This window comes from Aedes aegypti, chromosome 3 (genome assembly GCF_002204515.2).
Source record: "Aedes aegypti strain LVP_AGWG chromosome 3, AaegL5.0 Primary Assembly, whole genome shotgun sequence".
NCBI lineage: Eukaryota > Metazoa > Arthropoda > Insecta > Diptera > Culicidae > Aedes > Aedes aegypti.
In genome coordinates, this window is record NC_035109.1 from 110,202,714 (window position 1) to 110,221,162 (window position 18,449).

Here is an 18,449-nt window from a genome sequence, read left to right on the forward strand (position 1 = left end):
TTACTCTCTTAGAATAGCGGTAAAGAAATCTATAGACAAACATGTTTAAAAATAACTGGGAAAAGATTTAATTATATATTCATAAAGAAATTTATATTGCTCTTCCTTATAACACTTCTTTAGAAATAATTTTGCCAATTATTGGTAAAATTCATATTCTTGATTTGAATTTTTGTGCGATACGAGGGCGGAATTTCTTGAAGGTTTTGGCAGAATTCTAGAAAACCAGAAGTCAAGAAAGGATAGCTTTCAAGGATAATTTCTAAAGAAGATTCTGATGGACTTCTTCTTCTTTCTGGCGTTACGTCCCAACTGGGACAAAGCCTGCTTCTCAGCTTAGTGTTCTTATGAGCTCTTCCACAGTTATTAACTGAGAGCTTTCTATGCCAATTGACCATTTTTGCATGTGTATATCGTGTGGCAGGTACGAAGATACTCTATGCCCTTGGAAGTCGAGAAAATTTCCAACCCGAAAAGATCCTCGACCGGTGGGATTCGAACCCACGACCCTCAGCTTGGTCTTGCTGAATAGCTGCGCGTTTACCGCTACGGCTATCTGGGCCGGATTCTGATAGACCTTCTTGATAAATTAGTTTTATTTGTAAATTCATTAGAGAGGTTTAAAAAAAATATCTTTCATTTCACCATTGCCCAGCTATTGTTCTTCCTGCATCAAAATTTTGTTGTTTCTCTTTCCTTCGCATAACGCTTTGAGAAACTTCGTACAAAAATCTATCTATACTCTAAAGAGCAACATTTTAAAGAATCTAAAAAAGGTAAATTGTAGAAGTTTTGAAAAATTTCTGAATTTTTGAACGTATGGCTCCTGATTCCTGAAAGTCCATCAGGAATTCCTCAACAAAATTTTGAAAATAGTGCAAAACTTTCCCCTAACATTTAAATTCATTAAAATCTTAAATTCGGTAATGTTCTCAAAAAATACCGGTATTATATTTTCGCGTTAAACTTCTACTGTACTACAACATTATTATCGATTATTACCCTTCAAATAAGTTTTTTTTTTTAATTTTTAAAGGTAGGAAAAAATGGGTTCTACATCAATATGATTCCGATATGAAACTTCGGAGTTCATACAAAATATTATCTAATATTTTAGTTACAAACACTTTCAGTAAAAATTCAATCCGTTTCAACACCAATTATTTTCTATTATAAAAGACGTAGAAAAAATAACAAGAATTTTTGTAGTAAATCCTACAAGAATCACTTCAACTTTTCTGTGAGGAACATTGTCAACAAGATTCCAAAATTCTAAGGTTCAATTCTTGAATTTTACTACAGGAATTTGACAACAGTTTCCAAATTATATTTAAGCTGCAATTATTCAAAAAATTACCAACGAAGTTCTTTCAAACCTTTTTTGTATGTGTTTCTCTAGAAATCTGATATGGAGTGATTTGTAGAGGAATTCGTAAAGCAAACCCTAAAAATATAGAGATATTCCTGGAGTAGTTTTGAACAAAAACAATGGAGAGTGGATAAATTTTCAAATGTTATTTATGGAAGAATCCTGATATTACCATTTTGCAAAAAATGGAGTTATTTCTAGAACCTGAAAGAATACTTGATAGAACTTCTTTTTTTTTTAGAAGTTCAAGAATAAATTGCAAAATCTTAAAAGAATCGTTAGTAAAGTTTAAAGAAAAAAAAAAGACTCTGGAAAATACTTAGATGAATCTCTGGTAATTTTTTAGGAAGAATCTTAGGGAAACAATAATATAATTCTCTATGTAATCCCTGAACAAATTACTTGGGAAATCTTTGAGTGTTTTCGCGCAAGAGTTTTTGAAAGAATAGTTGAACGTATTCCGCTAGGAACTTTATAGGAATGTTAGAATTCGTTAAGGTGAAACAGTTTGGAATCAATTTCTAAGATTGGACTAAAACTTCAAAGGCACAAATCTAGCGAAGAAAGCATCCAACAACAGTGCACTTATTATTTTGGCCTTGTGCACTAGCAGAAAGCTTAAAAAAAGAAGATCAGAAACATTTGCCAACTATTTCTCCAGTTTAGTGCCTTTGAAAACGTGAGTAGGGCACAAGTCGGCCATTGTGCTGGCCATCTTTGGATTCCGAGATGTTTCACCTTAAATATTTCGAAGTTAGGCATTTTTGAATTGCTCATGAAATTCTTGTGGAATATTACGAGGAATCCTTACAGTAACACTTGGAAAAGTTTTTTTTTGCAACAAGTCTGGATAATTTTTGCTGCAATTTTTTTAAACGTTCATGTAGAAAAACTTTATGAAGAACTTCAAAAGCAAAGTTGGAAAAACTGTTGGCGAACTTTCTGAAGAATTCGTGGAATGAATCCTTGCTTGATGATCTTGTAGATATTTTTGACGAGTCTCCTAGAATTTGTTGTACTATTTTCTGGAGAAATCCGCAGTAATTTCTGAAAATCCTAAACAAATTATTAATGAATAAATGGAGGATACTTTAAACTAACAATTGGAATTTATATGTAATAAGTACGTAGAAGACCTTTCAGGGGAAATTATTAAAAGAATTTCTAATGCATTCTCTGGCAGAAGAGATTTTTTAAGTAATTCGATAGAGATTCTTCGAGAAATTTTCTGGTGAGATCAGAAAGTCTGGGAATGATTTTCCATGCCAATCCCAGCACGAACTCAGTGAAAATTGGTAAGAGAAATCTTGGAGAAAGCACTGAAAGCACGAAAATAATTCATGAAGAAATTCCCGTAGGAATTCTCAGAAAAATCTCTTCAAAGCACATGGTTAAATACCTGAACAGTTCGTGGAAAAATCACAAAGGACATTCCTTATAAGTTTTTTGCTAAAATATTTGAAGGATTTTTAACTGGATTACAAAAAGAATGAATCGAAAATTGAAATTTACAAATATCTCTGATGTGCCGCAATAAATGAAATCAATACAAATCTGTTACAGCTACGAAATTTGTGAAAATCGTGATTATTGCGACCGACATTACTTCTGTAAAACAAGTATTTGCTAGGCCCCCTAGGTCCCTTCAGAAAAAAATCCTAGCTACGCCAATGAGAAATCCTCAATGAGTTCCCCCAGAAATTTCTCTCGGAGTTTCTCAGTCATTCCATCAACATATTATTGCTGTGGTTCAAGCATTTGTTTAATATTTTTTCAAATCTCCATGGATTCTTCAACACTTCATTCAATTTTCCTAGCTTTATTCCAGTTATTACTACAACAATTCTCACAGGTATTTTTCAATTATTCATACTTAAATTTCTTCACGGAGTTTTTTTAAAAGAATTACGTCGAAAAAGCTTGTTATCCTTGTATTTTATCAAGAAAATCTTAGGAAGACTTTCATCAAAAGTTTAGAAGTTCTTTCAGAGGTTCTCGTAGGAATTCATCAAGGCATACTCAGAAACTCACACAAAAATTTTCTTTACAAATTTACCGCGGATTTTTTCAAAATTTTTCCATAATAAATCTGAAAAAGATCCTTGATATCTGAATAATTTTTTTCTCAAAAAAACAAAAGGAATTTCTGAATGAATTTTCAATTCTTGAAGTTGCTCTAAACGGGAATGTTGGAGAAAGTCCTAGGGAAATCAATGGTTACATTTCTTAACAACTCGGGACTTCCTTTGAAAATGTCTCTAACGGTCTTCGAAGGGATTTCACTTGCACTATCTTTCACTTGCCTCTATCTTCCACTCTTAATATATCGCAGTTCGTAGAATTTGCTACAACCAGAGACGGGTTAAGAAAAACTGTTCTCCTACGTTTTTATTCTTTCATCATTATAGCACGCCTTTCCTTACGCCTGATACATAGGCAGTCTTCTAACCAAACAGGAAGCTTCTCTGCCATACCTTCCCGCATAAACTGGCGTAGATGCAGGGGTATATCCGGTCTACTGTGAGAGCCAGTTCAATGCATCATCAATTTCCCCTCTTCTCCTTATTGGTCAGCATTCTGACGCGTCAGCATTCTGACTGCCACAGGCGCCATTATCGCCTAAAATAGAAGATCACCAGGACTTATACACTGAGGGTGTCTGTTAGTCCCAAGCTGTCCCAAGCAGTCATCTGGTTGGTTCCTTGTGTAATGTAACCCGCCAACCCGTCGCGCTTCCCGTTCGTAAGTGGATGGCTTTAGCGCCACTCCTAAAAGGAGACCACCCAGCAGTTTGCAGGTTTGCCCAGGCCTTCTGTTCCCTTTCCTCTACTCTAACGTGCATTTACTCTCTCCTACTTCATTCCTTCTCTTCGACGGCGCTTGCCGTGCACGGACTCTTCTCCTGCGTGTGTGTTTGGTGGCTACGGGTGTGGGTTTCGGTGTATTGGGTCTAGCAAATACGGCTCAACGAATCATTGATAAATAACGTTCGAGACGGCTACGGGCTATCGATTTGTGCCGTTCTGTCTCATGCGCATGGACGATACAACAAAAACATGCATGCCTGGTACTTACTCTACCATGGATTTACGAGTAGCGGGCGAATTACGGATGGTGGGGGTGGACACGGAGCTGCATTGGCATCTGCTCCGGCCTGAACACGATCGCGGATGCGATCAACGGTCCATTCCGTTGGTCCTTACTGGATCCGCGGACTTACGCGCAAACGCGGCACGTGCGTTCGTTCGTCTCCCTCCTTCTTGGCGGTTGGGTTGATGTCACGGATGAACTTGCTGACGCTGACGATAATGCGATGGCGGCTTGCCTGTCTAGGGCGCGCAGAATGGCGCGGCGCAACCCTCTTCCGGTCACGTGTGCCCCGGGAATCCTCCGAAGTCGAACGGTGGGGTCAAGAGTAAGGTTTCTGGTGGATGGTGGTGTGCCGGCAATGGCCACTGCTGCCACGAATCCTATCACACAAAAGGGTCACAACGCACATTTTAGACTACAAACCCACAATATAGCAAAGTAGCCTCTTACCCGGAATATTGGTTTAAACACACGCACTATTCACCAATCTAGAAATCTCCTACTAGTCTTAAGCAGTTGAACTAGCGCTACTGGAAAGGGAAACTAATTAGTATTCCTACTTAGAACTTCCATGTAGTTAGACTTCACCTAATAAAGCACACCACGACGCGAAACAAGTACTTTAACCACTCTTGCCTCTTCCACAGTTCGAAACGAAGTGGACGATCAAGGCTGGGAATTGTCCTCAGATACCCGCTAAATTGTGACCTTCGGCTTCGAGGTCGCGAAATGGGACGAAGTCCAATTTCGCGAGTGCAAAAATTCTCAAAATTTGGACCCGAAACTTCAATGGCATTGCGACCTCTCTTTCCAACGGCCGCATTAGCACGTTAAGGCAAATTCTCTCCCCAAGTTCGGTAGGAGTGTGCCAAGCCGAACGGGAAAGGTCATTGGATCCTGAAAGGATTTTGGGCAGGTCGATGTCCGCCGAGAGACATCGCAAATATGCGCGCGTTGACAATTTGGGCTGGCTTGGGTTCTTTTCTTAGGCGCGTGTAACAGCTGTAGGGAACTCATTTGTGCAAGCGTATGCCATTTGCAACTCTACAGAAGGGACGATCTAATGCGGTGAATTTATATATGAATAAATGATAAAAACGAATGGACATGCGATAACTATTTAATGGAAAACATTTAACGAATACATGGATAAATATTAAATTAGAAAGCGTACTTGTTACAGTAAGTGAAGCTGATCTGGCGATACTGGAGTAGCGACTACGGGCGGCCAATCAAGCTCAAGCCAAAAAAAAAATAAAAATAAAATGAAGTTTCCAAGACTTTATTCAAATTTTATATTTTAAACCGAAAAATATTGAAAAAAATCGCATTAAGGCATATAAGTCACTTTTGTAGCTACGACTGACAAGTGACATATTTGCAAATAACTTCTTACATCATTATGAGTAATTTAAGTACAACTTGTAAAGTTTTTCATGAAATATAATGAATTTGGGATAGTTTTGAGATTATGCGTGTCATTTTTGCAAATTACAGCTCTTCTGACTAAGAACATTTTTTTATGAATATTAAATCCAACTGATTTTTACAGTTTATACAAACGGAAGCTAAGATGAGTAGTTTGATAATTATGCCAAAAATTTAGTTTAGTAATGCTTTTTTAATTTTAATTCTAATCAGAATCGTGGAACGATTCTAATGTGAATCTTCGAAAGTTTCAGATATTTATTTTATAATTCTCATTCAAATCCTCTCTGGAGTCACATCAGAATCGTTTCTGGATTCTCATCAGAATCCTCTCAAAATTCGCATCAGAACCTTTCTCATTACATGATTCTCATCGAATCCTTCCAGGATGCTCATTGCGATTCTTCCAGGATTCTTCATTTTCCAGAATTCCATCAGTTACCAAGATTTTCATCATAATTCTTTCTGGATTTTTATCATAATTGTACCAGAATTCTCATCATAACTGCTCCAGAATACTCATCACGATTCTACCATGATTATCATCAGAATACCTCCAGTATTCTCTTAAGAATCCTCCCAGGTATTCTCCAGGATCATTCTAGGGCTCTCATCCGAATATTTCTAGTATTGCTGCAAGAGACCTTCAATGATTTTTATCAGAAACTTTTCAGGATCCCCAACAGAAACATTTCAGAGATTTCATTAGAAATCTTCTAGGATTCTCATTAGAATCATTCCAGGGTTGTCGCAAAAATCTTTCCAGTATAATATCAATGTCAAGATTGATCTTTCGCAATCAAAAAGTGGAATTTTATTACTAAACCAAAATTTAGGCATAATTTTTGACCTATCAATAAAATTCAATTTAACTTGCATTTATACAAGATTGTTAATCCTTCTCCTTCTTCTTGGCATTACGCCCTCACTGAGACAGAGCCTGCTTCTCAGCTCAGCGTGTTCAACGAGCACTTCCACAATTATGAACTGAGAGCTTTATTCGCCAAAGTTGCCATTTTCGCATGCGTATATCGTGTGCCAGGTACAATGATACTCTATGCCCAGGGACGTCAAGGAAGTTTTCATTACGAAATGATTCCGGACCGTAATTGTAATTTAACAAGTTTTAAATACCACGATACGAAACGAATATATAAATAATATTACATGAAACTGGGCAAATGTGTATCTTGATTTGAATCATATTGAACTTCATTAAATATACTTGATTTCTGATGAATTATAACTCAATTAGAAATTGTCACTAACTAAACCATATTTTCCTAACTGTGGATATAAGTTAGGAAAATATGGTTTAGTTCGTGACAATTTGTAATTGAGTTATAACTCATCAGAAATCAAGTATATTTAATGAAGTTCAATATGTTTCAAATCAAGATAAACATTTGCCCAGTTTCATGTAATATTTTTTATATATTCGTTTCGTGCAACCCATCAAGTGAGATGTAGGAAAAAAGAATTCTGTTGATTGCAAAAAGGTCATCAACAGTTGCTTATAAACGAGTGCAGAGTTCTATGTAATTACCACTCCTCGTCGCGTCGTTCTTATTCTATTGAGCAATCATACATCCACACTTTCTAATCATGCAGAATGTTCTTCCGTGCAGTAACAGGTTGTCTGTTGGGAGCAACAGTATCGCTGTTATCTATCGTAATCTACAGACACATTAACACTGCATAGGGCACTCCCAGTTAACATCCACAGTCCGCTTTATGGCCAATAAAGTATCGGATCGTTAATTACATGACACGACGACCGAAGGTGATATCCACCTTTCTTGCGCTCGTTCCGTGCTATGTCCGTTATGTTTCCTTTTTTGGTAGGCAGCTAGCTAAATGGCACTCGCAAAAACAAATCACGCGTATCACTTCAGGCGCGCGGTAATTCGAGAGTATCATGTTGCTTGGTTTCCTTCGGCAAAATTCGCGCAGAGTGGATACCTACCAACATAATCTCGCTTCATCCAAGTGAATTTAAGGAAAATAACCTCAATTTCCCGTCGTCTCAAGCGCTTCGTCATATAGGGGAAGATCCCCTAGCATCGAACAGCATCAAATACCAGACATCATCAAAAAATGCAGAAATCATGGTCCAAACAAAATGGAATACCTAGAAGAAAGGATTAGTTAGACAGCCTGATTTAGTCGAAACAAATTAGGATAAGAGTATTGCCTAACATAGAACACTTAGATATCAGCAAGGCTGGTAGCGAGTCACTTTTTAGTGACTTGGTCACTTTTTTTAGGCTAGTCACTTTAAAGTCTCTTTTTAAAAGCCATTTCAACTAAAGTCACTTTTTTCGTCAAAAAGTCACTTTTTTTAACTATTTGGAGCTACATTTTCGGGAGAAAATTATGAATCGAGCTTTTTTTTTTAATTTAGTTTGTTTTAAGTTAGATCACCACCTGAATAACTTCATGTCAGTTTCAAAATATTGGTTCATGATTTTCTTGTGAAAAAAGCTTGAAAAAAAGACAATATTTTTGTAATTTGTAATAGTATTTAAGTTTTTATTAGTATGGTGCAAGTTCATTGTTATATATGAATATGAATTTTTCAAACCTTGTGGTGTATAACTAGATGTTAATCTTCTATTGCCGAACAACATGTTTTTAAAATATGCATCCTAATTATTCTCTTTGTCTTCGAAAATCGTTTTATTAACCAAGCCATCCTGGTATAAAGCATATTAGGTCTTAAAAATTTCAGCACTAGAACTCAAAACAAAAGATAATTACTTAATGTTCTATTTGAGAGTAAAATCTTTTCATACTTCTTAGCACAGACTTTGACTGCAAACCAAACCTTTAAAAATGGCCGGAGAGATCTTAGGTAGACTATACAATAATTTTTTTTAAACGTCGGTCGAAGTACCGCGTAAAAAAACACGTCATTTCGAAAAATAACGTAAAAAGTCCTCGTGTTTTGAGATATCATGACCATACGAATCGAAACAAAACATTGTTTTGCACGGAAAAAATTTACTTAAATTTTTCTACGTCGTTTTTCTGATAACGTGGGTTTATATGCGGTACCGTGTAAAAACATTACTGTGTATTTCCTTTTTTATTATGCATGTTATTTATTATACATGTTATACTATGCATCCATTTAGGGACGTATTTTATCAATTGTTTCAAAACATAATTTTTTAAAGAACTTAAACATAAATTTCCAAAGAAATGTTAGGCGTTGGATCCTTTTCTTAGCTTTTTTTTATTCAATTCGGCAAAAGGTTTTTGAAAGCCACATATATTAGATTTTACAATAATATGCCGGTATTAAAGTATTTTGTATTGAATAGTTTATTACAATTCGACCGTCATGTCAAGTGAATCATCAAAGTGTCCAAGTCGTTTTGATTGAAATATTAGAAGGTTAGTGCTAATAACTATTTTAATAGAATAACTCAGAAAAAACAGCCTATTAAATTATTTTTTCCATAATCTTGATCTTGAGCGTTGAAGTAGAATCTAATGAATCCAAACAGAAAGTATTCTTCTGTGAATATTGCATTTGATGTAACTCCATCTAAACGCTCATAATTCTACAAAATTGAATCTTAAATTCTTATCGACTTGAAGTCATGGAAAAATTTTGGGAAACACACAGTTTTTAATGAATAAATTTTAACGGTTTTTAAGATATATATTTTTTTCAGAGTTCGAATGGAAATGTGGAATTAAAAAAAATAATTGCACAAAGAAAATTTACAAAATAAAATACTTGGATGGTATAAAAAACACAAAATTTAGAAAGAATTGGAAATTTGTTAGATAAAAGATTATTTACGTTAATGTTATTTTTCTGGAAAATTACTGGATGTTGGAAATATCTTGAAATTTTGGAAGTACGATAAAAATTTCCAGATATGATACTCAATTAGACCTACTACCTGTAGATCATATTGAGTACATGGCATATTTATCGTAAAACAGAATAGTAGAATTGAAATAAAATTGATTACGGTTTGATTTTCAAGTCACTTTTAGTCACTTTTTTCGAGAATCAAAAGTCACTTTTTAGTCACTTATTTCTCAAATCTGATCACTAAAATAACTTTTTTCGGGTAACACTTTTTGCTACCAGCCCTGATATCAGGAATGAATGTAATGTTAAAATTACACTAACAAAGGAATTTGAAAAAAGTCAATCAAAAATCAATATCAAAATTCCTATTTATATTTATTAATTGATTTTCTCACGTTACAAAAATGAAAACATTTATCATGAAAGGGTAACCAGATGGCATAAAACCAAAATTTTGGAATTATGAATTAATCGGCATAGGTATTCGGTACTGGGGGATCTTGCCCTATACATCTATCGATACAGTTCCATTCTTCAATCATCATCGATAAAGAAAGCCAACCGCGAGGGCGAGGGCAGAAATGCTGCCAGCGCTTGGAGAAGTTACAAATCAAATTTGGCGGCGACGACGACAACGACGATGACATGGGAAGTGAACTCCCCGCAGCTGGCGGGCCCACTCTTGGCAAACAGATATCGTGTCATGTCAGACAAATTGTTCCGGCTGATTTCCTCGAAGCGGGGTGCCTCTCAAAGTGGTGGTGTTAGCGCATATCGTACGATTATGAGCTCTGACAAGGTTTCGGCATTTCCGATTAAAATGATGGGTATCCAGGGAAACGATTTATATTTTTTATCATTTTCTCAAATGTGGACAACACGCCAGGACTAGTGTTGGGCAAGATATTTGAATGATATTTCACTTACAAAAGCCTGGTAAGTAGGTCTGACAGGATGGACATTTTTATGTACAAAAATACCTGTATACGGCAGTCAAAGGATTGCTCTACTTATGATTCAACAAGAACAGCAGAATCCGTTATGAAAAATCAAATAAACTATTGATTTTCTGTTTTATACACATATGGTCGGCGCTAAGTCAGAGGGACAAGTACAAAACTTGGGAAAAATTGCATTATTCTCTCATTAGATGCTTAATTATCTTACCTCCATTTCACTTTGATCAGATTTGATGAATGATGTATACTGCGATGATGTATTACTTTGAATGATCAATAAAAATCGATAAAAGAAGGCAATCAGAGTGGACCAAGTACTTATTACCATAACAGCGAAAATGATCAGCGCTCTGAGGAATGCGAGGAAAAAAAAACATTGCAAGAGATTTGCCCGATTTTCGACATTAAATGATTCTTCTACTCATCCATCAAAAGAAATTCATAAATATTACTTAATTCGATGCATTTGCTTTTGATTTTTGACCATTTACCATATTTGGATGGATGGTCAGAAATTGCAACAATTTCTGTGCAGACAGAGCGGACCAAGTGTTGAAAAGCAATAAACTGATTGATTATTGCATTTTTTTGTTTGAGTACATTTCAGAGCCCGAGAGAAGTTTATGGTAGTTCTATTGTGTATGTATGGAATGTCCTAGAACCCCGTTTATTGGACCAGTATTTTTTGGTCGGTACTCAAGATTTTGACTTGGGCCACCCTGATTGAACGCATATTTGAATATTTCTGGTCTTCAATGCTTTGTCCCTGCAAAACTTTAATTTTCAAGCTATCGTAATGCCACTGATTTTGGTATTGAAGATATAAATTGCATAAAATATTTTTTTCAACAACTTTTTGTAATAAAAACTGCGCAGACGAGAATCACATTTCATTAAAATATACATTCTTTATTAGCTCATCCCTGAAACAATTTCAAGAGGAAACCATTTGAGTTTTCCTGGCGCAATCCTTGGATGAGTTCCCGAAGAAAAAGATGGAGAAAGTTCTGCAGGAATCCCTGCAGAGATTTTCCTTGAGTAATCCCTGGAGGAGTTTCTGGAGAAACTCTTGTAGGAAAGATTATCTAAGTCAATTACTGAAGGGATCCTAGACGCATCTCTGGAGAATCCTTCGAAGTATCCCAGAAAGGAGCACTGTAGAGATTTCGCCGGTGGAATCCCTAGAGAATTCTCTGGAAAACACATTGTAGAATATAAGTGTCAATTTATATTAGAGTGTTACTGCCTCTCTGTAGTAGTCATGTCGCCACTTGAGTGAGAACGACACGTTGATAGCCTTCCCACATCTTTACTCTTCCACAATACAGATGTTGTGAAAGCGATGTAGGTACGATAGGCAAACAGTTTCAACACTAAATAAATCGCACTCGCTCTCTCCGCGTGTGTAGGAACATGAGATGGATGGATATGGGTTATGAAAGGTGTCCGCGTGGTCTGTAGGGATTTGAATTCTAAACTTGTAACCAACTCAGTTATTGCGTCACCAAGTGGCTCGGTAGCTTAGTTGGTAAAGCGCTCGTCTAGCATACAAGAGTCCTGGGTTCAAATCCCAGCCGAGCACGTGGATTTTTTTTAATAATTTCACCCATAATTTGTCCATCTTTACCACACGTAATGAGTTAATTAATTTAATAACCATGCAGATTGGATTACCGTACAGCTCAATATAAGTGTCAATTTACATTGTAGAAATTTTTGTGATGAATTCCCTGGAATTATCCTTGGAGGAATCCAAGGAGAAATTTCTGTAGGAAACCCAGGTGAAATCTTTGGAGGAATTCATGGAAAGATTTTCCGAAAGGAACTAATGTTGAGATTTTACTGAAGGAATTTTCGTAGACATTTTCGTAATGGAATGCCTAGAGAAATTCTTAGGATAATTTCTGATGAAATTCCTGCCGAAATTCATGGGAGATTCTCTGAAAGAATTCTAAAAAGAACTCTTGGAGCAATCCCTGGATGATTTTTTGGAGGCCAAGACCGAATCTGTTGAGAGATCCCTAGAGTAAATCTTGCAGCGATTTTGCTGGTGGTAACTTTAAGAAAATTCTTGGATGAAATTATTGAGGAATTTGTGCGTGGTAGAACACCTGGAGGATGAAATCTCTGAAGCGAGTCGTGGATGGAACCCGGAAAAAATCTTCGGAATAATTCCTGGATGAATGCCTTGAAGATATCTTTGCAAGTATCTTTGTAGAGATTTTTCTAGAGGAATCCTTGGAGAAGAAAAAAATCGCTTCAAAAATTCCGGAGATTCACTGGAAGAATTCCTGAAACAGATCCAAAAATTCAAGTAAAGATTTTACTATCTATAAAAAAAATCACTGGAGACATTCCTGTAGAAACTCCTTGCGAAATCTCTAAATAAAGGAATCATTGTACAAATATCTCTGAAAAAAATTCCCTGAATAATCCTTAGAGGAATTCCTGGCGAAACTAAACTGAGGGGTATGGGTTCGAATCCCACCGGTCCAGGATCTTTTTGGATTGAAAATTTCCTCGACTTACCAGAGCATAGAGTATCTTCGTACCTGTATATCATGTGGCAAAAGTGCAAAAGTGTTTAATTGACGAAGAAAACTCTCAGAAAATAAATGTAAAACTTCTCATAAGGAAACAAAGCTGAGAAGGGGGCTCTATCCCGGTTGGGGCTTAACGCCAGAAATAAGAAAGTTTTTTGTTTGATTTTTGTCATGGCGTCTCATGATATTTTTGGTGTGTATTTGGTGAGACTCATTTGATCGCTGACACCACTTCTATTTTAACAGAATACCGTAAAATGGGGTGAAGTTGATCACTTTTGAGCGATTCTGTTCTACAGTTCCTAGTAGGATACATGTATTATCATTCAAATATTTTTAAAACCTGTACTGGTTGGATGTTTATCGAATTATAAAAAACGAAATTTTGACAAAATGTTCCATAATAATAAAAAACATTTCTTAGAAATCAAAATGTGGTGTTTTTGATTCCGGGGTAAAGTTGATCAGTTACTGCAGTCAATTTCCTAAAGTAAAGAGTTACGCTATATACTCAATTTGGGGTCACTGAATCTGAATCAAGTCTCAAAAATCTTACAACTTGTTGATAAATCGGTCAATTTTCGAATTGAATGTTGCGAATTACAGAATACACCCACAGTAAACGCCTAAAGGTATGCAATTTTTTTTGAAATTAGCGACTCGCTCACATTAAGAACATTATTTTCTCTGAAAATGATTTTTCATCATCAATGCAAATTCAAAATTCACAGAACATATCTGGAATGTATGTAATAGTTTATTTAAATGATATCTTTATATAGCCTTGGCAACAGCCGATTGTTTGGAGGAGAAACCCTTCAACAGTCCATCAAACATTTCCTAAAAAATATGTTTTTCCATGGTATAATTATCTTAAATGTCAAACCAAATATAGGAACACCAAGAACAGCTATCAGGTAATGCGACATCATATAAATTGTGATAATTGAAATTGTATCATAGCTCTCTTAACAGTTTATACATGTGGATACATGACTGATCAACTTCTCCCCACTGATCAACTACACCCCGAATTACGGTACCAATTTTCAGAAGGAATTTATTTAAATTAGCATAAGCATAAGTATTGATGACCGTACAATTCGTAGTTGCTACTCTGTGATTGACCGGAATAATAAAAAAAAGTACAGGGAACCAACAGATGAACCTTGGGAGTAGCATACCATCATCAATGTACAATTTCGAGGACTCCAAACTCTGTTATGTCAATAACAGCGCCGGCCATGTCCTTACGGTCACCGGGGAAGGGAAGGAATGTTTGTGTGATGTCCATTGCTACTAGCGACCGAGATAACCTCTGCATCTCCATGGTTTTCACAGGAAGGAGTTTCGTTAGTGGGAAGGATAAAAGATTACATGATCAGGATGTAATGTAATGTATTCATGTACCCTCAAATTAAAATAAAATATCTATAAAGCCGTCGAAAGTTTTATTGTCTAACTATTCAAAGGTTATTTTTTAGTATTTGCGACAAATAAATAAAAGAATATGTACGTGTAGCTCATTTTTTTTTATGAAACACTAATAAAAAACACTTACAGTGACGAACCATCCATAGTTTGTTTAACAAAGCAATGAAACATTGCCACGATACAAATTTATATTTTCCACAAGCATCAAATGAACTCACCAGTTGGTATCCTCGACGGAAGTCACAATTTCGGCGTCAAGCTTGCACAGCCACTTTCCAACGAACAATAAACGATCCAAATTCGACGATTCGACGAAATCCTCCAAAATTTTCTCTCTGAAGCCTGATTCGCTGCTGACAAGTACTGTATTGTCTCAAATTCCGAACAGACTCATATTCCGAACACTAGGTTTTTGTATGGCGATTTGGTTGAAATGTTTCGCTGAAATATGTCACCAAATAACAAGGAAATGGCAGTCAATTGCAATTCAACTTTAACGTCTCCAATATCATTTATACCGCAGGAGTAGTAATGATTCTCTAGTTTGGGAGCAGTAGAACAAGCTCAGATACATTTATTTGCGATATTATTCATTTGAATACGATTTATTCGTGCTGTTCGGAATTTGAATCAAGGTGTTCGGAATATGAGACAGAATGAACACAGTGTTCGGCATTTGAATCAAAACGTTGTTCCATACTTTAACGTAAAAACAATACTAAAACTAATTAAATCAACATTATTATCGGGACACCCAACAGCTAACAGTTAGACTTCGCGAGGAAATTAAAATTTACACAAATATCTTCCAATTTATGCCAATCAGATGCATTTGAAGTCACTGTTGGCCTTAAGTGTTCGGAATATGAGTCAAAACGGTAATTGGCCTATCTTGATGCATGGGAAAATTCTGTAAGGAATCGATCAAGGAAGCGCTTTTTCTGATCGCAGTACGCAGTTGAAAAGACCTGTCAGTCAAACGGGAGACGCTGAAAAAATATCTGCAAGGAATCGGCGAGAAAATTCTTTAGCGATTCCTTTTTCAGCAGCAAGCCAGGCTTGAAACGAGAAAAAACTGTCAGACGCAGAAAAAATAGCTTCTTTGGGGTGGTCCATTAATTACGTAAGGGTTTATGGGGGGAGGGGGTTGAAGATTTCTTACGCGCCATACAAATTATTTTTGGTTTTCATACAAAAAATCTTACCATGGGGGAGGGGGGGGGGTTGAAAAACCGCTAAAATTGTCTTACGTAATTAATGGACAGCCCCTTTCCTTGTCAAGGCCTACTACAGCTCCTCTTTAAAAGGAATTCAACGAAATTAAACAAAAAGTTAGAAGTTGATCAGTTCAACAAATTGCACAAATTGTCAAGTAACGAATTAATTCTTCTTTTTTTGACATTACATCCCTACTGGAGCAGAGCATGCTTCACAGCTAAGTGTTCTAATGAGCTCTTCCACAGTTATCAAATATGAGCTTGACCATTTTGCATGTGTATATCGTGTGTCAGGCACAAAGATATCCTTCTTCTTCTTCTTCTTCTTCTTCTTGGCAGTACGTTCTTACCGGGACAGAGCCTACTTCTCAGCTTAGTGTTCAATGAGCACTTCCACAGTTATTAACTGAGATCTTTTTGTCAAAGTTGCCATTTTCGCATTCATATATTGTGTGGCAGGTACGATGATACTCTTTTCACAGAGAAGTCAAGGAAATATTCATTACGAAAAGATCCTGGGGCCGACCAAGAATCGAACCCAGACACCTTCAGCATAGCTTTGCTTTGTAGCCGCGGGACTATATTCACTCGTCTTAGGCCCCTAGGAGATATCCTATGCCCTAGAAATACGAGGAAATTTCCAATCCGAAAAGATCCTGGACCGGTGGGATTCGAACCCCCGGCCCTTTAGCCAGGACTTTCATTTCAGCTTATTCTACCAAAGCTTTTTCCTCACTGATTCAATATTAGGAATTGAAATTTTGCTTCTAGGACAGTCATGATCATAATTAATTTGTTGCTCTGAGAAACAGAAAAGTTAACTTATTCAACTCTTGAACTCTTGAATGCCTACGGTAGAGTTGTAACACAGACAAACAGATGTAACACTTAGAATGCATCGTTTTGAAAACTTGTACCGTTTTGTCTCAAATTCCGAACAGACTCATATTCCGAACACTCGGTTTTTGTATGGCGATTTGGTTGAAATGTTTCGTTGAAATATGTCACCAAATATCAAGGAAACGGTAGTCAATTGCAATTAAATTTTAACGTCTCCAATATCATTTATAAACGCGGGAATAGTGATGATTCTCAAGTTTGAGACTAGTTAGAACAAGCTCAGATATATTTATTTGCGAAATTATTCATTTGAATACGATTTATTTCGTGCTGTTCGTAATTTGAATCAAGGTGTTCGGAATATGAGACACAATGAACACAGTGTTCGGCATTTGAATCAAAATGTTGCTCCGTATTTTAACGTAAAAATAATACTAAAACTAATTTAAATTAACATTATTATCGGTACACTCAACAGCTAACAGTTAGACTTTGCGAAGAAATGAAAATTTACACAATATCCGTCAATTGTTGTCAATCTGTTGACCTTAAGTGTTCGGAATATGAGTCAAAACGGTACGCCCAACGATTAAATCACGATGTTTAATGGGTTAATGGTTAAAATCACGATGTTAATGGGTCAATGGTGGTAGTGTATAAACGCACTGCGGGTGGCAGATTTGCCTCCTACCGAACCGAACGTTAAAAGGTGGTCGATGAACAGAGAGAGAGTGTAAAGTCTATTTGTCTGTGGTCTTCTTCGCCGTTAGCAATTACGTCGGGGGTTTCAATACACTTTTTGACTTGCTCTGTGTTCGCCACATTCTATCCTAGCATAAAATTAATTTCATTCGTAGGCCAAATTTACATTTTCCTTGTTATCCGAAGAAAAACCTGAATATATGTCTTTAAAAGCACGGAATGAAACAAGATCTGTCTTTTAGATAAACCTTAATTTGTTTTCTCTATTGTGCCCTGAAGCCCCTCTTCAAGTGTCGATTTCATCTGCAGCTCTGCAAATGCAAATCATCATCCTCCGTCAATGTATCATCTGTTTCCATCTGACTCCCCCACAAAGACAATGTTCTCTGAGCCACTTTCACTAACCGAACTGTTTCTGTTTTCTTTTCCCATTTTTTCCGTTTCGATTTATTCCTTCACAGTCACTGTCCCAGGACAATGTCGAGATGGTCGTCGATGAAGGTTACGAACCTCTGCACGGCCTGCAGGCGCCACAGCTCGATCCTGGCGGACAGCAACAGCTCCATCACATCCACCATCACCACCCCCAGCCTTATGGGGAACCAACCGGTGGAAGTAACATCATAGGCAATGATGGAACCGCAGGCATGATTGACGATACTACCGAAGCGATGGACCTTGATCCGATGGCCGATGGCACACTGAAGGCAGGCGACGAGCAGGAGTTCGATATCCGGGATGTGGTCCGGGAAGGTCACGACAAGGCTGACCCGTCGCAGTTCGAGTTGCTCAAGGTCCTGGGCGAGGGCTCGTTCGGAAAAGTATTTCTAGTTAGGAAAATTGTCGGCAAGGATGCCGGCACGCTGTATGCAATGAAAGTGAGTTAATTTATTCCGCTTGTTACGACGCACGGTGTTTCATTTACCGTTATTATATAAAAATAGCCACCTAAATTTAAAACGACTGTTTGTTTATATAGTTATTTTACACCTTCACACCATTTTAACCACTTTGTCTGTGTTCTGGGGTCAATAT

At 36.8% G+C, this 18,449-nt stretch overlaps 1 protein-coding gene across 1 annotated transcript in view; it reads left to right on the forward strand.

Moving 5' to 3' along the window:
• Nucleotides 1-18,449, forward strand: part of LOC5564884 (ribosomal protein S6 kinase 2 beta) — a 131,082-nt gene that overhangs the window by 94,472 nt on the left and 18,161 nt on the right. The window contains 1 exon segment of the mRNA XM_001649156.2: nt 17,876-18,292. Coding sequence (XP_001649206.2) covers nt 17,876-18,292 — 417 coding nt within the window.